Source organism: Acanthochromis polyacanthus, chromosome 11 (genome assembly GCF_021347895.1).
Source record: "Acanthochromis polyacanthus isolate Apoly-LR-REF ecotype Palm Island chromosome 11, KAUST_Apoly_ChrSc, whole genome shotgun sequence".
NCBI classification, from domain to species: Eukaryota; Metazoa; Chordata; class Actinopteri; family Pomacentridae; genus Acanthochromis; species Acanthochromis polyacanthus.
The window spans coordinates 20,596,728-20,619,163 of NC_067123.1; the positions used below are offsets into that span (position 1 = coordinate 20,596,728).

Consider the following 22,436-nt stretch of genomic DNA (forward strand, 5'->3'; position numbering starts at 1 on the left):
CTGTTTGGTGAAAAGGTGTGTACCACACTGAACATGGACAACAGAAAGCGAAGGAGAGAATTGTCCCAGGACATCCGAAAAAAATTATAGACAAACATCTTAAAGGTAAAGGCTGTAAGACCATCTCTAAACAGCTTGAAGTTCCTGTGACAACAGTGGCTCATATTATTCAGAAGTTCAAGACCCACGGGACAGTAGCCAACCTCCCTGGACGTGGCCGCAAGAGGAAAATTGATGACAAATTGAAGAGACGGATCGTTGGAATTGTATCCAAAGAGCCCAGAGCAACCTCCAAAGAAATTAAAGGTGAACTCCAAGGCCAAGGTACATCAGTGTCAGATCGCACCATTCGTCGTTGTTTGAGCCAAAGTGGACTTCATGGGAGACGACCAAGGAGGACACCACTGCTGAAAAAACTCATAAAAAAGCGAGAGTGGAATTTGCAAAAATGCATGTTGACAAGCCACAAAGCTTCTGGGAGAATGTCCTTTGGACAGATGAGACCAAACTGGAGCTTTTTGGTAAGGCACATCAACTCTATGTTCATAGACTCAAAAACCAAGCATACGAAGAAAAGAACACTGTCCCTACGGTGAAACATGGAGGAGGCTCAGTAATGTTTTGGGGCTGCTTTGCTGCATCTGGCACAGGGTGTCTTGAAAGTGTGCAAGGTACGATGAAATCTGAAGACTATCAAGGCATTCTGGAGAGAAATGTGCTGCCTAGTGTCAGAAAGCTTGGTCTCAGTCGCAGGTCATGGGTCTTCCAACAGGACAACCATCCAAAACACACAGCCAAAAACACCCAAGAATGGCTGAGAGAAAAGCGTTGGACTATTCTAAAGTGGCCTTCTATGAGCCCAGATCTGAATCCCATTGAACATATGTGGAAGGAGCTGAAACATGCCATTTGGAGAAGACACCCATCAAACCTGAGACAACTGGAGCTGTTTGCTCATGAGGAGTGGGCCAAAATACCTGTTGACAGCTGCAGAACGCTCATTGACAAATACAGAAATCGTTTAATTGCAGTGATTGCCTCAAAAGGTTGTGCAACAAAATATTAAGTTTTGGGTACCATCATTTTTGTCCAGCCCTATTTCATTAGTTTGTTTTTTTAAATAATTATGTTAATCAACAATTCAAAAGTGATGGCTGATTTTGATTATTTAATTTTCAATAAATTTTTATTTATTGTTACTTTTGTGAGTTTCAAGTGATTTCAGTGAGAATTGTGGGTTTTTCCTTCTTTAACTGAGGGGTACCAACAATTTTGTCCACGTGTGTATGCTGTGGTTTTGCAGATCACTATAGTGGTAAGGACAGAAGCTAAACTACACGAGCTGTGTCAGTTTGAGTTTGACAACATGGCGAACAAAAAGCCATGCACAAATGGAGAAGTTGAGATGAAGGGGTTTGTGACATTAATAGCTTATTAGGCCAGTACACTACAAACCAATACAGCTCATTAAATTTAATTAGCCCCATCTTCGTTGTTTGTTGCAGCCAAACTTTAATCAGGACAGTTTTGTGGAGCAACTTCGTGCACTGTCAATCATTTTTAGGGCTACCACCGTCAAGCAAAACATTTCAGTGTTTAAATTTATTTTCAATTTCTTGTATCCCTTATGTGACCTGTTCAAAAGTTTGGGGTCACTCTGACAATTGAATGCTTCCCATGAGAACTCACACTTTTATTCATGTGCTAACAATTACACAATCATACTCATCATCAATTAGCCTTTCAACACCATTAGCTAACACAATGTAGCATTAGAGCACAGGAGTGATGGTTGCTGGAAATGTTCCTCTGTACCGCTATGTAGATATTCCATTAAATAGCATCTGTTTCCAGCCAGAATAATCCTTTACCACATTAACAATGTCTAGACTGCATTTCTGATTAATTTAATGTTATCTTCATTTCAAAAAAACTTTCAAAAATAACTATTTCTAAATGACCCCGGCTTTTGAATAGTAGTTACATTCCTTTCATTAACTCTTGATTACTACACTAAATGGCTTTCCATCTTTTGGCACCTGTTCGAGTCATAAGCCAGAAGAAACCTATTTGTCATATAAAAGTTGACTGTAAATCAAAATTTTGCATGGATTTAAATAAATCTGGGCTTAAGTTTAGTTTATGCAAGTGATTTATCCGTCAAATAGTGACAGGCTTCTACTGTTGGAGCAGATCACAGTCTTAACTAAAACACATCAAGGACACATCCACCACTGATATGTTTGTGCTCCTTGCAGTTGAGGATTGATGGTGCAGAGCCAAGTGTAATAACGTGGCAATACACATTTCTGTGTCCCGCAGCAGGTGGAACAGCTGTGTCACAGTATTCTCTCTTCTAGTAGCCCTTGAAATAATGTGGCAAAGCACTCGCACCATGTTCACAATGAAAGCAAAGGCTGGACTTGGTTGCATTCAGAAATGTCAGGTAATCTGTCTTTCAGGGATGAAAAGGCAGCCGTTGGGGATACTCTTGTTTCCTCTAAAGAAATCAATAAAGGAGGTGTTTTTATTTGATAGAAGGCAAGGCGGGAGAAATGGGTTTGAGCTGAAAATACATTTAGAAAATGGTGGAGGGGGAAAAAAAGCATGAATGAGGTAACTAAATGGGTGCGGAAGCCATATTGTAAAACACTCTGGCCAGACAGAATTAAACTAGACGAATTAGACGATTAGAAGTGGATAAGTGAAGCATGAATCAGCACACACACGCATACAGTATTTTACTCCTTTCGCACTATTTCTTGCCTTACAATTCAGGCAAATGACTTTGTTTGCACATTTATCACCGCTCTAAAATAAGAGCGTGATGACCCCTGCACAATTTATCCTCCACAACTTTACTTCATGCCTTTACTCTAGTTGCTCTTTTCACTCAGGTTTCCTCTCTGTTCCTCTGTCTTCCTTCCCACTAGCCTAAATGAATGGGTGAGTGTGTAGTGTGCTATCTATGGCAGGCCGGAGGAGTTTTGATTTATATCCACAGCTCACCCAAACTGACGCACTGGCAGCCCAGATTGTTCTGTAGCCATGATAAATGCCCCATAAACAGACGCTCCCGGCCTGTTAAATGTGCTAACTCTTGATCCACACAGGGCCACAGAGAAAAAGAAAGGGCTAGATAGGTAATCATAGAGTGGGCTGCTGGACTATTTGCTCTCATTTCCACATTAAAGCTACCAGGGTGATCGGATAAGACTGGTGATTCCAGCCAAAGTAGAACAAATGATCCTTTCATGCTTGCTTCCCTAATGTGCTAAAAATGTATCAACAATGCTTGGGTAAATAGTCTTGTGTTATGGTAATCCAACCTGGTACATTGTGTAGAAACCATTACTCACATCCATAATGGGTTAATTACCTGGCTGCAAAAAACAACTGACAATTCCTGGCTGATTATTTGCTCAGGCTACCTGAGAAGAAGAATCATTCTAAGACTGAGGGTCCTTCTACCTCATGATTACACACTTATGACAAGTATGACTATCTTTGTCTCCATCCACACACCCATCTTAGCCCCTCTGAGTCAGCACTGCCTCTCTGAATTACTCTGTGAATTTGGAGAACGAGTGAGTCTTCTGAAAAGGTGTGAGTCGAGATCCTATCTCGCTCCGACTTCAACAGGACCTCTAAAATGGCCGACTAACAGAGCTCGGGTGACAGAGCTGAAAAACAAGCACATAAATCAGCTTCTGCCTACCCAGAGCTCCACATAGCGCCCATCAGTCAGCTAAATGGGACACACCCGCTACAGATTTAAGCCTATCTGCACTCCAGTAGGTGGGTGGTGAGGTGGGGTGGTAATGTCTGTGTTTGTGTCCTGGCAGGAATGAAAACATACAAGTCTTTAGGTTTTATAGTTCGATTGTGTCCTGAGGGCATTCTTCAAAACCCAGACTAAAATATCACTTGAGCTGAGCTTTTTCACTCATTAAGATTGCATTCACGAGAGCTGGTTTAATTAAGCTTGAGCTAACATGGACACATGGTCTTAGACTGGGCTGACAGGTGCCGTTTGCAGTTCCAAAAAGAAGTCTTACTGCTGGTTGTAGCAAAAGCATGACAGTAAATGTGCGGTTAGATTCACAAGCTTCAGCCTCCTGTCTAAAAGTCCTGCTACCCTGCTACATATCCCTCCACCGCTCTGAAAGCCATTTATTTTGTCACCTGCAGAGCACCATATTTCCAGCAACTGCTTGTAATGTAAATCCCAAGATGCAGAAACATACACACTGCATAGGATACAGGCTCAGATTTTCTGCAAAGGGATTCACAAATATGTAGGTTTGTCTCATATAGTCGCATTCTGGAGCCTGATTGAAAATTTAGCTTGTAACAGGGCTATAATCTGGACACCGAATTCATCCTCTGTTTTCATTGCATTAAATTTGATGTGCAAAAAGCCTGTATTTAGTTTCATTGGCTTTAATTATGAAACATGACTTTGAAAGAGTTTTCCCATCAAAAAATGTATTAACTTGAATATCAAATAGAACATTAATTAATCCGCCAAAGAGGTCGAGCCTCAGTAGAGTCATATGATGATGGCCGTTGGTTTGTCTGTCAGTTGGCTACATTACTAAAAAACGGACTAAGGGATTTGGATGAAAATTTCAGGGAAGGTCAGAAATGACACAAGGACCAATTGATTAGATGTTGGCAGTGATGTAGCTTTTAGTCTGGATCCACGGCATCACTGTAACTATGACTACAAGTGAACACTATGTCAGCTGCCTGCTGATGATCACATGATTGCGATCCTAGTACAAATCCACCGTTGCGGACTTATCAGGACTTATTCATCGGAAATGATACAAGGAACAGCTGATTCAATTGTGGGGGTGTTTACAAGTCCCATCAATTCACATCACTCGCTACATATTTAGGTCACGCAATTCGGTATCCATGCGTAATGCACAAATGCATAACACACACCTGTGCTCAGCGCAAACTCATTTTCCTTGTGAGTACATCTGTATTAAATGTCCACATTCTATGTTGCCGTGATTTCTGCCACAAAATTTTTCAAGGGTTTCAGCCGTCAGAAATGATAATACGACTGAGCAGCCTTGGCGGAGTACTGTGCTCTGCGAGTGCTTTTCTTGTTGTATAGTTAGTTGTCACAAAATGAATGGATGGCAATTTAGGCAAGATTTTAACTTCTTTATCGGGCACAAATGTCGAACATTTGCAGGTCTGTTTCATGATTTTCTGTTGGCTGACAACAACATAAAATATCCAGACAAACAAATGAAAAGCAGCAATCCACCAGTTTTGTAAACCAGAGATATCTTTCATAATCAAGCATTCTTCCTCGTCAAGACCAAGCAGCAACCTCCAGGGCTGAGAAATGAAACCAACATCAAAGTGCCAAAAACTGCAGCTCCTTTTATTGTCACTTGAGGTTGGCTCCAAAAGTGACTTAATCCCCGTGGAGCCCATACTAGAATGGCTCACGTCACAGTGGAAATAGACACGTTTTCAGCCTGGCACAAGAACTGTTTGTGTCTCTGTAGTTACGGCCACCACAGCGAGCATCATTGAGAGTTTGCTCATCATTACAGACAGTCTATTCTTTTCTCACATCAGTACTGAACCATAGACTGTGGTTTTCCAAATTGGCAGAGTTATCTTTTAATTAATATTAGTTGTAGGATAGAACACGTTGATATGAAGCATTTTGTGTTGTCTAAATAATGTTCAGTAGCAATTTTAGATAAATGTTATTACATTAAATTTTATTGGTTATTCACAGATATCATCTAAGCATGGAGTACACACTGCACAGGTCAGCAGTGTGTCACAGGGCTCAAATTTGGTGCTGTCTAAGCATATCTAATAATAAAACATGCGTATGCATAACAGCCTGTGGGTGAGTCTGCCTTCCCTGGAGCTTTGTGGCAGACTGCGCTGATCTCTTACAGTAAAATGGGCTTTAGGAAGGCTTACTACCTTCTCCCACAGGCCCTATCACTGCTGTGCAGATAACTGCTGAAGAGCCTAGAACTGATGTCCTCACAGATGTGACATATTACCGGCTACAGGTGCAGTCGCAACACTCCTCTTTTATTTCAGCCATGCGTGGATTCATTCCCATCCTCTCTCCCAGATCAGTGCTTCTAATCACCATCGCCACAACGGGACTTCAGCGATAGGCGAGTCTGCGCTGTTTGGCAGCACCATTTGTCAAACCTGCAGCACTCATGGCAACTGAGCACCTGACAAAAGCTTAAAGGCATATTATTTCATGAGGCGTCCCCTGCGTGTGTTGAAAAGCCACTGCCTGTGACTGCTCCAAATGTCCATCTGTGTGTGTGTAGAGGGAAGAAGGGAAAAATGTGTGAGTCGGTTCAGAAGTGCTGTCTTATTAAATTATCTCTTCGCCTTTTACAGCAGGGCCCCCACCCTTCTCTTTCCATCTCTCTGCTAGGCTAAACATTTGTCTTTCCATTCATGGCTGAATTTGTATTCCATTGAGATGGGACTGAGGGTGAGAGAGGAGGGGGAGGGCAGGGAATGGGTGCAAAGTCCGCATTCAGGTTTGCTGTTTTCCATCTCACTGCTTGGTTACAGCACTCAACAGGGAGACAATACTGAAAATCAAAGCCAGTCCACAGTTGCTTGAATGCGGCTCCAAATTAATGCAGGTCATTATGAGCGGTGGATACAGCAGAGCTTTTTATCGATCACCTATACCATTATTTTGAAAACAATTATCATTAGCATAACATTTGTCAGTGAAGCTGACAAATAAATGCAAAAAATGCATATATTTCAGACACTTGGCGTAATTTTATGTAAATATCGTAAGTGGTTTTAAATTTGACATAATATATTCCGCTGCTGGCAGTTTCCTTAATTCTTTATGTGTTCCAATATATTATAGTGTGGCTTTAAGCACAGAATCCATTACCTTATTCTTACTCTTCACATTTACTTGCAGTAAACCATTCCTGTTTTCTGTTAAAAGAAGCCAGTTTTGACCAAAGTGTCATCCCTGTTTAACCTCATCTTAAAAGTGTCAGGGATGGTATAGACCTTGTGTTCTCTTGATCGTCATGATTGGCCTGGTGACTGTTTATTTAGCTACACTCCATTAAGTTGACACAGCGACTCCTATCACAAGGTGGGCCACTTTGGCTTTAATCAAATTGACAGCTGAGGAGCTATAATCAATGGGGCTATTTACATAATGCCAAGCTGCAAAAAAAAAAAGAAAAAGGCAAATGATACCACCTGTTCTGGCATAATAACTACTGTGGAGGGAAGAAGAGCTCTTCCAACAACCGGGTTACACTAGTGAAGAGTGGAAAATGGGGAACTTTCCTGTTAAAGTGACCGTGAACGACAGTTCAAAACTTTTTACTTCCAAATAACACTAACAGAATTGTTTTTTGTGTAAAACATCATACACGTTGTGTTAAAGGTTCTGTATTGATTTAGTAGTGTTATGGAGCAGTGTTTTATTCCATAGCAAATGTAGCTTCAGTGGGGAGGAAACACATTACAAATGTTTGTTAGGGGTCAAACGTGAGCACAGAAGACTGCAGTGAGAAAGTAAATTAATGCAAATATAGCTTTGGTTGTTTACAAGAAAACTCAAGTTTAATTACACTAAACATACAACATCCGTTTTGGGGGAAGTTGCTTCCCCAAGCGAAGGAGTTCAAGTATCACGGGATCTTGTTCATGAGTGATGAGAAAATGGAGCAAGAGACGGACAAGAGGATTGGTGTGGTGTCAGCAGTAATGGGGCCGTTGTGCTGAACCGTTGTGGTGAAGAGGGAGCTGAGTGTGAGGCGAAGTTCTCGATTCACCAGTCTACATTCCAACCCTCACCTATGGTCATGAGCTCTCAGTAGTGACTGAAAGAATGAGTTCACGGGTACAAGCAGCTGAAATGAGATCCCGGGGTAGACCCAGAACCCACTGAGGAGATTATGTATCTCATCTGGCCTGGGAATGCCTCAGGATCTCCCAGGAAGAGCTGGAAATTGTAGCTACAAGGAGGGACGTCTGGAATGTCATGCTTCGTCTGCTGCCTCTGCAACCCCATCCCAGATAAGTGGAAGAAAATGGATGGACACAACATTAAAACCACTGAAAAGTGGACAACACTGATCAAATCATTATAATGCACTGCAGGGAAACCTTTGGTGCTTTAAATCATGTCGGTGTTATTTTGACACATACCACCCACCTCAACAACATTGCTAACCTAACACTCACCCCTCTCTTTGGCAGAGTCCTCCCTCAGCCGGGCAATGCACCAAACAACACCACAAAAACTGCTCAGAAACAGCGTGAGGAATACGAAAGTCTGCACAAGATGTTGACCTGACCTCCAAATTCCCCAGATCCCAATGTGCTCAAGAATCTGTGAGACGCACTCAAACAAATCCTCCACATTTAGACTCAATCTCAGAACCCACAGGACCCAAAGGATTCACTGCCAACATCCCGTTACAAGAAACCCTAGGATATCCCCAAGAGATCCTATGTCCAAATGACTGACCAAGAGCTTCATTAAATTTTGACGCCTGACAAAACAGAGCAATTCTTTGCAGTCACCTCAGATTTTGGACTGGACAATATCAGTTTGTTTGAAATCACCTCTAGACACATTTATACATAATTAAACCTTCCAGTACACTTTAGTCATCCTGCCGCATTTCAACAATCTAATGTCTATTATAGACTGTAGTAGAGAGGATAAGAAAACGCATGGTTTGATGGGAACTTGATAAAATATTTTCCATGACAAATTAGCATGGATATCCACATCCTCATTTGGAGTGTTCCATCCCGTAGCGGCCTGCCAATTTCTTTCCCTCTGAGTTCTCCAATTTTAGGGATGACTCCTTATAGCTTTTGGAAGTGCAATGAAATTGTTGTCACAGATAATTAAACCAGTCAGGCAGCAGCCTTCTGAGAAACAATAGCTGAGAATCTCCAAGGCTGCGCTGTTGACATTAAGGCTGTTTGCAAGACTGTCGCTCCTTTTCAACAGTGCTATGAAATCCATAGTTGCTGTACAGTTTAGTGGACTTGTTTTTCAGGATCTGTGACAGAATGACAAACTGCTGGAGCAGAAAATTAAATGACTATGAAAGGCACAGAAACTCAGCGGGAACCTTTTGAAATTAGTACTCACAATTAAAGAGGAACATATCAGTCCAAACTCACAGCAATGGCAACTGCAGTAGTCTTAGGTATAATCAATCATATTTATGAGGCTTTTCAAGGTCTATAAAACATGTCTATATGTTAATTATGCTGTAAATGTGCCTAGTGGACTGAAGACACAGCTGTTTGTTGGTGTCATTTTGTCATACTAAACCCCAAAATAGATAAAAACATAACAGCTGGCGAAGAATTGCACTTTCTGTGAAATCAAAGCGGCACAAAATAATATCGGAGCTGTCCACATATTTTAGGTTAAAAAAGCTTTATGAGAGACTTTAAACAGTACAAAGACAATGCCGCCCACTCATTTGTATTTGTGTTTATCATGCAAGTTGTTGTTTTTTTCCGTCTTTCGAAAAAGGCTTACAACATAAACATAAAAATAATCGGTTTTAACTTCTGTCCCACTCAGTAAATTAGTTATTCCTCTGCTCCTCAAAAATGAAACTCAGCAATACAAGGGGATAATAACTTATTATAAAATAGTTGCATTATTCATTTGTAATAATGCCGTGAATTTCATCATATATGATCTCACTTCATTGCAGCTCTGCAGACGTGGCTGTGGGACTGATTCTGCCCAGAGGTAGAATCATTTACTAATGGCCTCTCTTTGCTCCCCATTCAATAATAATAATGAGCTTGTAAACAAACAGAAAGCCATAAAACAGATTCTGGCACTTTCCATGTTCTCCATTTACTGGAACCTGTGTGATCAAATATTCATAAGTTTCTATGGTAGCAAATCATGAAGAGGAGTCAAGTTTCTGATGCCACACAGCTGGCTCAGCTCAGGCAGAGATGTCAGAGTCTTGTTCTTCTAACTACAGCCTGACACATATGATTAACGTTTTAAATATTTTGCCAGTCTTTTTTTGTTTACTATGTTCCTCTGAGGTTTTTATTTTTAGAATTTCAGCTTCTTGGAGGTTTTTATTAGAGACCTTTTATTGGCTTTAAGTGATGCTTTCCTTCTCACACTGCTAATAAATCTGACTATTTTCACTGGATGTAATTGAAATTATAGGAAGCCCCTTTTTACTTTAAAAATAAACACATATCTTAGCTTTGAAGGACTGACAAATCAGGTGGCATGTGACAAATGTTTCGACCCTAATTTGAGCCACACTCAGGCCCTTTATGGTTATCTGTTAGGCTTCTTAGATCACCTGTCGAGAAGGACGCCTTGTGCTCAAGTGCTCTGATTGAAAGCTGACCTGAAGGCGATTACAATTGTGTAGAAATGCAGGAAATGATGGTCCTCCACAGAATGATGGTCCTTCACAAATTTAATGTATACTTGGCAGATAGATGCTGACTGCGAAGTGGTGCTGAAGGATTTCTTCAATTATCTACGGACCCGTCAACATAGCCAATGCCACGAGACGACCTGTACTGTTTACAAATCCACTCAAAAAGGCTGTATGTAATGCATCCAAAGGGCATCAATCCTTACTTTTACTGCATGTGTGACTTTAAAATGAACATACAGACAGTGAGGCAGTGCAGATCCTTGTCAACAATTTAGTGCAGTCCTGCACACATGTTCATGCCACGCCACCCATTTCATAGTCGAGTTGCTTAGCACACAGACACTGCTGCAGAGTTCAGAATATAGTGAAAGAAATGCATTATTCTCCTCAGGCCTTTTTGACTGGAGAATGCCAGGGAACAGAAGGAACATTGCTGTCATGTGGTGGCACAGGGAGGTAATGACTCCCAGGACAGACTTTGGCACCTTCAGAAGATGATTACTGACAGACAACCCCATTTAAATTGGCTAAAAATGCACTTTATGTTTTTGAGAAGCACTCGACATAAAATGCACTCAACTTGACGATTGCAAAGTACAAAACAATTAGATTTTCAAATAGCATAAGTCTCATGCTGCCATTTCACATCAGCTGTAGAACAATCTCTCATGAATTTGACATTTACTTGCCATTTCTCATGGGCAAGGAAATGATATTTGTTAGAGTGATCACTTTCTGAAACCACTTTAAGAAAAGTTAAGAAGACATTTGTAGTGTCCAACAGAATACAAACAAAGTTTTATTTGAATTAAAGATTAAGACACTCCCTTAGCCAGACATATCTCTACACCACTGTCACTGGTTCAGAATGGTGTGACTGCACCTCAACATCAATTTCTATATACAGTACCATTCAAAAGTTTGAGGTCATCCAAGCAATTTCATGTTTTTCATGAAAATTCACAATTTTATTTATGTCTAACTAATTGCATAAAGATTTTCTAATCATCAGTTAGCTTTTCAACATGATTAGCTAACACAATGTAGCATTAGAACACAGGAGTGATGGTTGCTGGAAATGTTCCTCTGTACACTCTGTACTCTGTATGTAGATATTCCAATAAAAACCTGCTGTTTCCAGCTAGAATAGTCTTTTACCACATTAACAATGTCTAGACTGTATTTCTGATTAATTTAATGATATCTTCAATGAAAAAAAAATTTCAAGGACATTTCGAAGTGACCCTACATTTTGGAACGGTTATGTATATATGCATGTATATATTAAAATGGCTAATTTATGGAAAGATGAAAGCGGGCTTGTCACATTGCACGATTTAAATCTTCAAAACTTGTGGTTTTCAGACTGCAGATTGCTGCTTGGAAGTTGTTACCATCTCTTGTATCACAAGAGATTTTGAAAATGTGGAATTAGACAGAAAAGTTGCCTGAAATTTGTAGAAGAATCAGTGCTTAAGACTAACGCGAACATTTTATTTAATTTGCTGGAGTGAGAGCTTGATTGAGTCACCTTTGAGATGGAGTCTTCTCCACCTGGATTAATTAAAACAGTTTACAAACTAATGGAAAAAACATAGTTCAGTGTATCAGTATGAAGACTGCTGATGCTAGATCATCATTTTCATGAAGTCTACAGATTTTGCTTTCCAATAAAGAAAAGGCTGAAGCAAAATGTCCGTAAGAGCTGAAAGTGCATGGAGGTTGACTGAACGATCAGGAGTAATGACATTACAGGTGAGTTTCAAATGTACCTATGCACTGCTACAATCCAAGACAAATCAACTACAACAAAACAAATATTTCTGGGAACAAACACCATGGCAATTAAAAGTACAGTCAGAATTTATGACAAGCACGTTACATTCATCTACACCTGCTCTGTTAGAGAGAGGCGTACAGAGCAACAACTGCATTAAAAGCATCCAGTTGGACTGACAGTTTCAGACACAAGGGAAATGGTTGAACTATACTCGTAATTGAGCCTGTGATAGTCTTGGCAACCCTGATAAAGGCATCCTAATGGGCTGAGGCAAATTATCTGGCTCACAATCAGCAAGCCTTGCAAAGCCTTAAGCCTGAAAGGCATAACTACCTTTGCAGAAATGAAGACACGAGGAAACAGCAGCCACGGCCAAAGACTGCACTGACAATGCGCACTTCATGTACAGTGCCTTGTGAAAGTATTTGGCCCCCTTGAACTTTTCAACCTTTCTCCACATTTCAGGCTTCAAACTTAAAGATATAAAATTTTAATTTTTTGTCAAGAATCAACAACAAGTGGGACACAATCGTGAAGTTGAACGAAATTTATTGGATATTTTATACTTTTTTAACAAATAAAAACCTGAAAAGTGGGGCGTGCAATATTATTGGGCCCCCTTGTATTAATACTTTGTAGCGCCACCTTTTGCTGCAATTACAGCTGCAAGTCGCTTGGGGTTTGTCTCTATCAGTTTTGCACATCGAGAGACTGAAATTCTTGCCCATTCTTCCTTGCAAAACAGCTCCAGCTCAGTGAGGTTGGATGGAGAGCGTTTGTGAACAGCAGTCTTCAGCTCTGCCCACAGATTCTGGATTGGATTCAGGTCTGGACTTTGACTTGGCCATTCTAACACCTGGATACGTTTATTTGTAAACCATTCCATTGTAGATTTGGCTTTATGTTTTGGATCATTGTCCTGTTGGAAGATAAATCTCCGTCCCAGTCTCAGGTCTTTTGCAGACTCCAACAGGTTTTCTTCCAGAATGGTCCTGTATTTGGCTCCATTCATCTTCCCATCAATTTTAACCATCTTCCCTGTCCCTGCTGAAGAAAAGCAGGCCCAAACCATGAGGCTGCCACCACCATGTTTGACAGTGAGGATGGTGTGTTCAGGGTGATGAGCTGTGTTGCTTTTACGCCAAACATATCATTTTGCATTGTGGCCAAAAAGTTGGATTTTGGTTTCATCTGACCAGAGCACCTTCTTCCACATGTTTGGTGTGTCTCCCAGGTGGCTTGTGGCAAACTTCGAACCAGACTTTTTATGGATATCTTTGAGAAATGGCTTTCTTCTTGCCACTCTTCCATTAAGGCCAGATTTGTGCAGTGTACGACTGATTGTTGTCCTATGGACAGACTCTCCCACCTCAGCTGTAGATCTCTGCAGTTCATCCAGAGTGATCATGGGCCTCTTGGCTGCATCTCTGATCAGTCTTCTCCTTGTTCAAGGTGAAAGTTTAGAGGGACGGCCGGTCTTGGTAGATTTGCAGTGGTCTGATACTCCTTCCATTTCAGTATGATTGCTTGCACAGTGCTCCTTGAGATGTTTAAAGTTTGGGAAATCTTTTTGTATCCAAATCCGGCTTTAAACTTCTCCACAACAGTATCTCGGACCTGCCTGGTGTGTTCCTTGGTCTTCATGATGCTCTCTGCACTTTAAACAGAACCCTGAGACTATCACAGAGCAGGTGCATTTATACGGAGACTTGATTACACACAGGTGGATTCTATTTATCATCATCAGTCATTTAGGACAACATTGGATCATTCAGAGATCCTCACTGAACTTCTGGAGTGAGTTTGCTGCACTGAAAGTAAAGGGGCCGAATAATATTGCACACCCCACTTTTCAGTTTTTTACTTGTTAAAAAAGTTTAAAATATCCAATAAATTTCATTCCACTTCACGATTGTGTCCCAATTGTTGTTGATTCTTGACAAAAAATTAAAATTTTATATCTTTATGTTTGAAGCCTGAAATGTGGCGAAAGGTTGAAAAGTTCAAGGGGGCCGAATACTTTCGCAAGGCACTGTATCACTGTAACGATGGGCGTAAGTCAGGGATCTTTACAAACACTTTATTCCAAGAAATGATATTTAACTGAAGGAAGTGCATGTGAAATGCCAAAATATCTGGAGAACAATGAAGTGTTCGCTCTTGATCCCCCCTATTTCTGCCCCAATAGATTCTTGCATTTCCATGCTTGATCTGCTGTGTCGCTTCATTTCGCAGATTGCTTTCTCTTTGCAAAAGCAGGACAGCCCCAGCTGACTAATCAAAATGCTGGCAGTGCCCAAAGAGAGGCCAGGAATCTCAGAAAACAAACACCCGCAGTAAATCAAAAGTGATTTCAGAGGATGATCACAGATGGTGCAACCAAAGAGTGCTCCTACAAATTCTGCGTGTCCCTCAGTGATTCACACATTTCCCAAGCTGCTGTCTACACTTCTCCAAAATAGCCTGTAGGCCATTATGAATGCAAATAAAAAACATGGCTTGAGACCAGCTCTGTACGTTTATGAACTGGCTGACAAGGTGAAGAGATAGCCATGTCACTACCCAGATAACTGTGATTGGCAGACGAACACATTCACAGAACACATAAAGGGAGATGTAATTTCAACAGGAAGAAACTAACTAAAATCCATATGGAACTGTTATCATGATGTGGTTAAAATTTTTTTCTCTCATTTCATTCACTTCATATTGCATTGACAAAATATGACTTGCTGCACTGCATTCACAAACTTCCAGTCATGACTGTGGTGTGTGTAATCGCATCCCATAATGACACAGAAAAGAGACTCACCCCACTGTAGAGGAGCAAGCTGAAGGTGCTCCAGGACCAGCTGGTTGAGGACTCCCTCCACACTGGCCTCTCCACGGCGCCGCAGGGATGGGTGGGTGTGGTTAAGGATGGTAGCATTAAATTCTTTGGGTATTTAAAAGGAATATGGTAAATATGTAATATATCTATGCATTTTAAACACTTTACACTGTATCCACAGCCAGAAAGTCAGCAGGAAAATAATGAAAGAAGAGAAAGGCATAATGTAAGAAAGTAAATAAAATTTACGAACTAGAGTAACAGTGCAAGTATTTGTATCGAAAATATAGTGGCTGCATGTGCTGAGCTTTTTTGTATATGCAGAACTGGATTTGGAAAAGCCACATTTCTCCACCGAAGGGCATGTATCTGCTGCTGAACACAAGTATAGTGAAGACTCTAAGTCGTTATTTATTCCAAATGGAGCACCTTATACATTTTCTAAAACTTTATTTTCGAGAGCATTTAGTTTCATTTGCTTCTGTAAGTTTTACTTTGTTGCAGAGAAGGATTCAGCAGTATGAATACATGTTGCAACATGACAGACATTTAGTAGCGATACAGCTATAGTCCATTCATTAAACCAGTGTTTTTGTTTTCACTGTACTAAAAATGTACTAAACTGTGACCTTAAAACTGAGACAGGAAGTGAATGTTGAATTTGGCGTACCGCTACACCCCTAATAACAACATTCATTGATTTGGTACTTTTCAAAAACCCAACTATTAAATACCTTAGGATAAGGAAAACATTTTTTTAAAAGTTGAGGTTTTAGCTTTAGAATTAGAGTTATGAATTAGCTGTAACCAAAAGATGATTTAGTAAACACCGTGGCATCATCTTCATTAGTTCTACGAATAGCATGACCTGAAGGAGGAATGCAAATGAATGAAAGGAATGAGGTTTCATTCATAGATGTTGGTCACCAGGTGCTGAAGGTGTGAATGACATTTGCCAGGTTTTCTTTTGGAAAAGTCCTATCTTGAACCATATACTTAATGTGTTTGCTTGAGCAAAGCTATAGCAGGAGATAACAAATAAAATTCCTACTTTGTGTGTTTGCAAAAATATATTTGCACTGTCTGAAGCTATGATTAATGTGTTTGTTTTATCACTATTTAGCTGTTGGAAATTCTAAGTCACCCACTTATGGCTGATGTGAAGACTCTTTTGTGGGGATTCAACTTTTCAAATGAGGTTTTCAGGGTCACAGCATTGATAAATCAGCGTGTTGTCAGTGTAAAAGTATAAAAAGATAAATCTGTGTTTGTTTAGGGTGGCCTGGAGGACGCATGCAAATGAAAAATATGATTGGATCAAGCACTGAGCCTGAGCTGAAAACACAAGCATGGTTGGTGGGATCAAATATTTGCTTTTTATCAAAAAAAAAAAAAAAAAAAAAAAAGCTGTGACTGTGAAGTCAGTGCTAGAGCTTGCACTGATCTTGTCTTGTGGAAATTGATTCTGCTTTCATTTCAGTGTCTAGTGCTGTCACTTCAGCTGCTGATGTGTTTTTTTATATGTTTCAAATTTGTCCAATCACCGCAACTTCTCCGCAATTTTGGCCAGCCTCTCATGAGTTCCACCAATCATAGCAGTCCCCAGCGTGAAAGTAATGCACGTATATCACCAAATTCACTTCCTTGTTTTTGGTTTGAAGATGCAGAAATGTCCTATTCTAATGTCTCTCATTTACCAACAAAAATTACTGCTGAAGACTGTGCAAAGCAATTAATTTCCTGATTTTCTTCACCAAAGTGGAAGTAAACTGTTTTACACCTATGCAATATTGTAGTGGGGAAAAAAACAGTTAAATAAAAAATCATCGATTGATAAACACTTTTCTACCACGAAACATATTAGGAGAATGACTGAAACTAGCAGACCACAGACCAGACAAATGACCATGATGGAAATTGTTGCATCCAGATCTGTTACAGCACTGAAAGAATGAAGGTAAATTACATTAATTCAACCTGGCAATAGCCAGATTAATAATTGTGTAGTACTTGATACTACTCCACAATATCAATCTGGGACCGCTCCATGTAAATCCGTTTGGAGGAAAGAGGCACGGATTGGACAATGCAACAGTATGTCCCGCCTCTGACAGGTTTGTTTTTAGCCAATTGTGGGATCTTCACAATGAGCGGAGCCAATTGGTAGATTAAACTCTTACCAAAAAAAAAAGCACAAACATCTTTACCATCCAGAAATGTGCAAAGCGCCTCTCGTTGTTCTTCCTTCAAAGAAGCGATAGGAGATTCAGCTAAAACTGACTTAATAGCAGCATCTACACGATCGTTGTCCTCCGTTGCCATGTTTGTTTTGATCTACTGGCACTTGGTGTCATCTTCACACCCGGATATCCCGCCCCACACACGAATACTGCTGCGTGATTGGCCCGTGCCAACTTGGCTCTGTACGAACAGTGAATGCGGGAGCGGAGCAAGATGGTTTCTTGAGAGATTTGTGAACTCACAAATATCGCGAGAAATCAACTTGCTGGCAAGGTTAACATTAATTAATTCGCCAAGGAACACGGCTGAGTTGTGTGACGATCGGCATGTGTGAGTCATTCCTCTGTTAGCAACATTACTCAAAAACGGACTAAGGAATTTGTCTGAAATTTTCAGGAAAAGTCAGAAATGACACAAGGACCAAGTGATTCGATTCTGGCAGTGATGCGGGTTAAAGTCTGGATCCATGGATTTAGTAAGCATTTCCCATTGAGAGATATAGCAGCACAGCACCTGATTGGGCATGGTAACCATGACAACAAGTGAACGCTACCTCAGCGGCCTGCAGACGATCACGTCATTGTGATTCTACAACAAATCCACTGCTGTGGACTTATCGGAAATGATACAAGGAACAACTAATTAAATTGTGGAGGTGTTTCTGAGTCCCATCAATTCCCACCGCCTGCTACTTATTTAGGTCAAGCGAATCGGTACGTACGCATGCATAACACACACCTGTGTTCAGTGCAAGGTCAGGTAATGAACAGTCTTAACAAATAAGCTTAAAACATCGCAACTTACATCAGAATTTTTTTTAGAAAAGCTGCCGCGAATTCAGGCATTTTAGGCCGCAACAAACTTGAAAAAAGGCCGCGAAATCCTGGAGGGACTGCCTAGTCAATGTGGAAGAGTTGTGAGAACTGTCTAATGATGCACTTTCGCTAAAATGTATACATATAACTTTAATATGCACTGTTAAATATAGAACTCAATCAATCACCGAACATCAACTGCAAGGAAATGCCTGTAAGTCTACTTCCATCTCAGTACACAGACGCTTCTATCCTAGGTTTACTGAAAGAACAGAACAGCTAACACACTTTTCTCACACGATTAAAGGGCATAATTTACTCTGCTAGTGAGTGAGAGGCATTGTTATGGATTTGAGAGCTTCTCATAGTGTATACTAAATGTGTGGACGCATGCTCCTCATATTACAAGAACATCAAAAAAACCACTAAATTAATTTGAAAATACTGCCAAAGCAACCAGCACTGCATTAGAGACCAGCGTTATTAGCAGAAGCCTTAAAAGGAGCTGCAGCCAGCCTCATCATGTAATTTTTGTGTTACGCATTCATTTAGATGTCAGAGGTACACAGGGCGTGTGTTTCTATAATAACAGCATTAAACTGATCGTAGGGAAGGCTATCGATGTATGAATACTGCATCAAAACAAATATGGTTGTCAGAGAGCAATTACCCAGATAATATGTGATGATAAGGACGCGGCTGATCATTTACACAGCTGACATTTGGAATAATGGGTGAGATGAGCAGCGCCTGGAGCACCAAACCTGTGTCTATTAACCTTTTGCCGGAGAGTACTTGTACAATATGCATGCGCGGGGAGAGAGTGAGGGGGAGAGAGAGAGAGTGAGGGAGGACACATCTAGAGACGAAACATACTGTGCTGAAAAGTGCCTCTCTCATGACTGCTGGATTGTCAAAAAACTACCACAGCATGCACCTGCATCGTAGTCTACTCAACAGTGGCGCAGCAGCAGAGTAGCGGCTTTGATCGCTCAAAGCATGAACACATAGAATGTCTAATTCAAGGCTTCAGTGGATGTGCTGAGTGACAGAAGTACATAGCAGCTACAGCCCGTTTGCAGTTGAACAACCTGGATGTTACAGCAGCACGATGATCAGTAGCCTGAGCATCAGACTTCGGTTTGCAATCCTCGATGGACCCTCAAACAAGTCCGCTTTGAAACAGGTATGTTATATAATACGAGGACGTCTATAATCTTCCACCGACCCACTGCACAAAGAGTAGCCATTGTAGCTGTGTTCTAACAGCACACTGCAGAGGAATAAGTTTTGCAGATTTGCATGACGGAAACTGTTATCTCACCTAACAAACTTGCACAAAAAAATCGAAGGTCTTGGAAGTAGATTTTGAATATATAGCTACATTTTAACATCAGTCAAGTGATGGACAGAGTACTGTATATTTATAGGGACTGACTGTAAAATAAAACTTCATTTATCTGTGGCTGTGCTAAAGTAAATTGTATTCAGTAACTACAGCAAGGAATGACTTCTTCATTCCACTCCAATATATTGAATAAAATGCATTTGTGGTCACCAAGCAACATATTCACAAGACAATCCCCCTAATGTGCAACAGAGCTGAGCAGTCATACAAACTCTGCCAATGACTTACGGTCAATAATCACTGGGAGTTTGGCACTTTGCTATCTGTTGCCCAGAATAATTTGTACGTCATGAAGCACAGTTCTTCACAGTTTTCCGGTGTTGTAAGTTATTTGAAATAGAAATGCCTCCAGATTTATGCTTGGAGAATTGATTCATCATGCCCACTTTAGGCTGACAGAATGCTTGAAGCTATTTATTTGTGATGCTACCTTTGCAGCAGCTTGTAGCATAAAGCCAGAGTTGGCAGAGGCTTAGAAGTCTTAACAGTCAGAAAAATCTTTACACCTAAGTTTAGTTTCGAGAATTTTGGAGAACTTATGCAAAGATGTGCCTTTGCAATACGGCTGAGCACAGGGCCTTGAAGGTGATCTGAACAATTTAAAACAAGTCCTTTACTGCACTGGTGTCCATTTATGTCAGACAAACTTAAAATATCATGCTGTTGCTTCTGGCTGGCTGCAGTGTTCAAGACAAACTGTAATATGGATGGATTATGCTGGCTATGGCAGCTTTACAGGGAGTTACAATAATAACTTGCGGAGTAGATACTTGGAGTGAGTTAAGATAGCTATTGAGACACAAATGAACTTCAACATTGCAGTGTGATTCAGTCATGATTCATGAACTTGGCTGTGACCTCCTCAAAGGGAAGATGCACATAAACCATTCATGTTCCATCTCTTCTATTGTGCTTAGTTCCCCGACTGTATATGGCAAAGCCATTCCCTATGAGTGAATCACTACTGAGCACCACAACAAAACAGGAGGAATATGTGCAGGGAGCTCATAAATTACAAATTAAAGTGACTGTTACTTTGCTCAAGGCCAAGTGAGTGCTTCTGAGGGTGACATGCAGTGTAATCAAATCTTTGATTTCTCTAGTTTTTCATGTTGTGAAGGGAAAATCTGTCCCCAAGCAAAATTTTCATTGTGCTTGTCCAATGATTTCAGATAGTTGAGTCACTATCTATAGAGAGAAGTGTCTCTCAGTGTAGGGAATGACTGCATCAAGACTTAATGTGATATTTGTAGTGTAGGTCTGTTGACATACAATTTGTAACTGACTCGATAGAAGTTCTATTCCATCCAAATGAGCTGTACTTGAACACAAGGCATTCATTTGCAAATGAGAAATGTTGCTTCAATTTTCCACTTCAGAGACCGTTACGGGTCTTTTTTCAATTAGATCGACTGAATATTTAGGCCTGCAAATTTCCTAAAGGCTTGTCTGTTTGTTGTTTTTCCCTATAGCCCAGAAGGAAAACAAAATCACAGTGGCTGTTCCACTGTCTACTGAACAACTGCAGTATTTGTGTATAATATCAGTACTAAAATATGTCTACATGCTGTTCAGCTTCAGAAGAATTTCAAAAATTGGTATCATCTGTTGTAAGTTGGATAAAAATGATCAAACAAATTATTTCAGGTGTTGTTGTTTTTTTTGTTTTCTGCAGAAAAGGGAGTGTTGCTGCGAACACATTTGTATGTCACTTTCTTTCTTCATTCTTGCCCACTCGCTGCCAAATTACTGGTAGATAAAACAATGCACATAATGAAGGGAGTGTTTACGCCTTCACAAAAAGGAAAATATAATAGCAACTCTAGCCGCTCAGAGATTGGATTCATCATTAATTGCTTACCATGCTCACTAACAATCTGACAGGCACTTCTTAAATCTCTAAATGTGTGCACCGGTAACTGCCAACTGATGAGTGATGGGCTGATACCAGGCACTATAGATGAATCTGGCAGCTGATTATGTTATGCGCTCTAAAGCTCTGCCACCATTACTGCGGTGGCGGAGTGGAACTGAACACGTTTACACTGTCGGTGAAAGCACAGATGTTTGGGTTGGCAGTCACTCCTTCAACAGATGAAGAATGTCTGTGTGAATGTGGAGGTTATTCTGTCTGAAATTGGTTATTACACAGGCTTAGAGAAAAAAAAATAACATTCCAAACTCCACAGTCTGGGTGTGAAAGTAGTATGTGGGGTAAAAAGTTAGCTAATTAAACCCAGAAAGAATTACTTCCTAGACTATGATTTTGATCTTGACACTCTATGATTCCGAGTGTTATCAGAAGAAGTGCATCATATAGTAAAAATCTGAAACACAGATTCTTTTTTGTCGTTTGATATTTTAGCCAGAAAACAAAGCACCAAGCTAGCAAGAGATGAGTAGTGTTTTTGTCAGTACTTTGTTGGCAAGTAACTTGGAATTTATAGAAGGAGAACTGATTTCACAAAGCAGAAGTTTGTGGTTTGTAGACTTGATGGTGTGTTTCCAATGTCTCAGTTTGTTGAAAAGCAGCACACCCCACAAAACGTATTAGCCTTTTTCAAACTGGTCTACATTCAGCTAATTTTAACTTTTATATCAAAGGCATTTGCCGAGTACAATTTCAACATGCAACGACAAGATGTCCTTGATTCCTGGGCAAAGGTGCTTAAAAAATGAAATCCTTAAATTGTTTGTAAGAGTCACAGCAAGAACTCTTCAGAATTCAAGTTTTTCTTTTATGGACCTCAACTGCAGAAGCACAGTTCAAGTTACAGTGTGGTGGATTTATTTTCATTTTCCGCAATGGGTCCCACTCCCGAGGCAGTCTTTTTAGATGGAGAGACTTCGGTGTTAAAAGTCATTAATGGGTCAAAAAGAAGCCTTGAGTGTGTTAGAGCTGCTT

General features: G+C 40.4%; 1 protein-coding gene across 2 annotated transcripts in view; it reads right to left on the reverse strand.

Annotated features, from left to right (window-relative positions):
* Window positions 1-22,436, reverse strand: part of trappc9 (trafficking protein particle complex subunit 9) — a 285,840-nt gene that overhangs the window by 76,680 nt on the left and 186,724 nt on the right. For both annotated transcript variants that reach the window (XM_022194077.2, XM_022194076.2), the window contains one exon: window positions 15,050-15,140. In XM_022194077.2, the coding sequence (XP_022049769.2) occupies window positions 15,050-15,140 (91 nt within the window). The remainder of the gene's footprint in view (window positions 1-15,049; window positions 15,141-22,436) is intronic.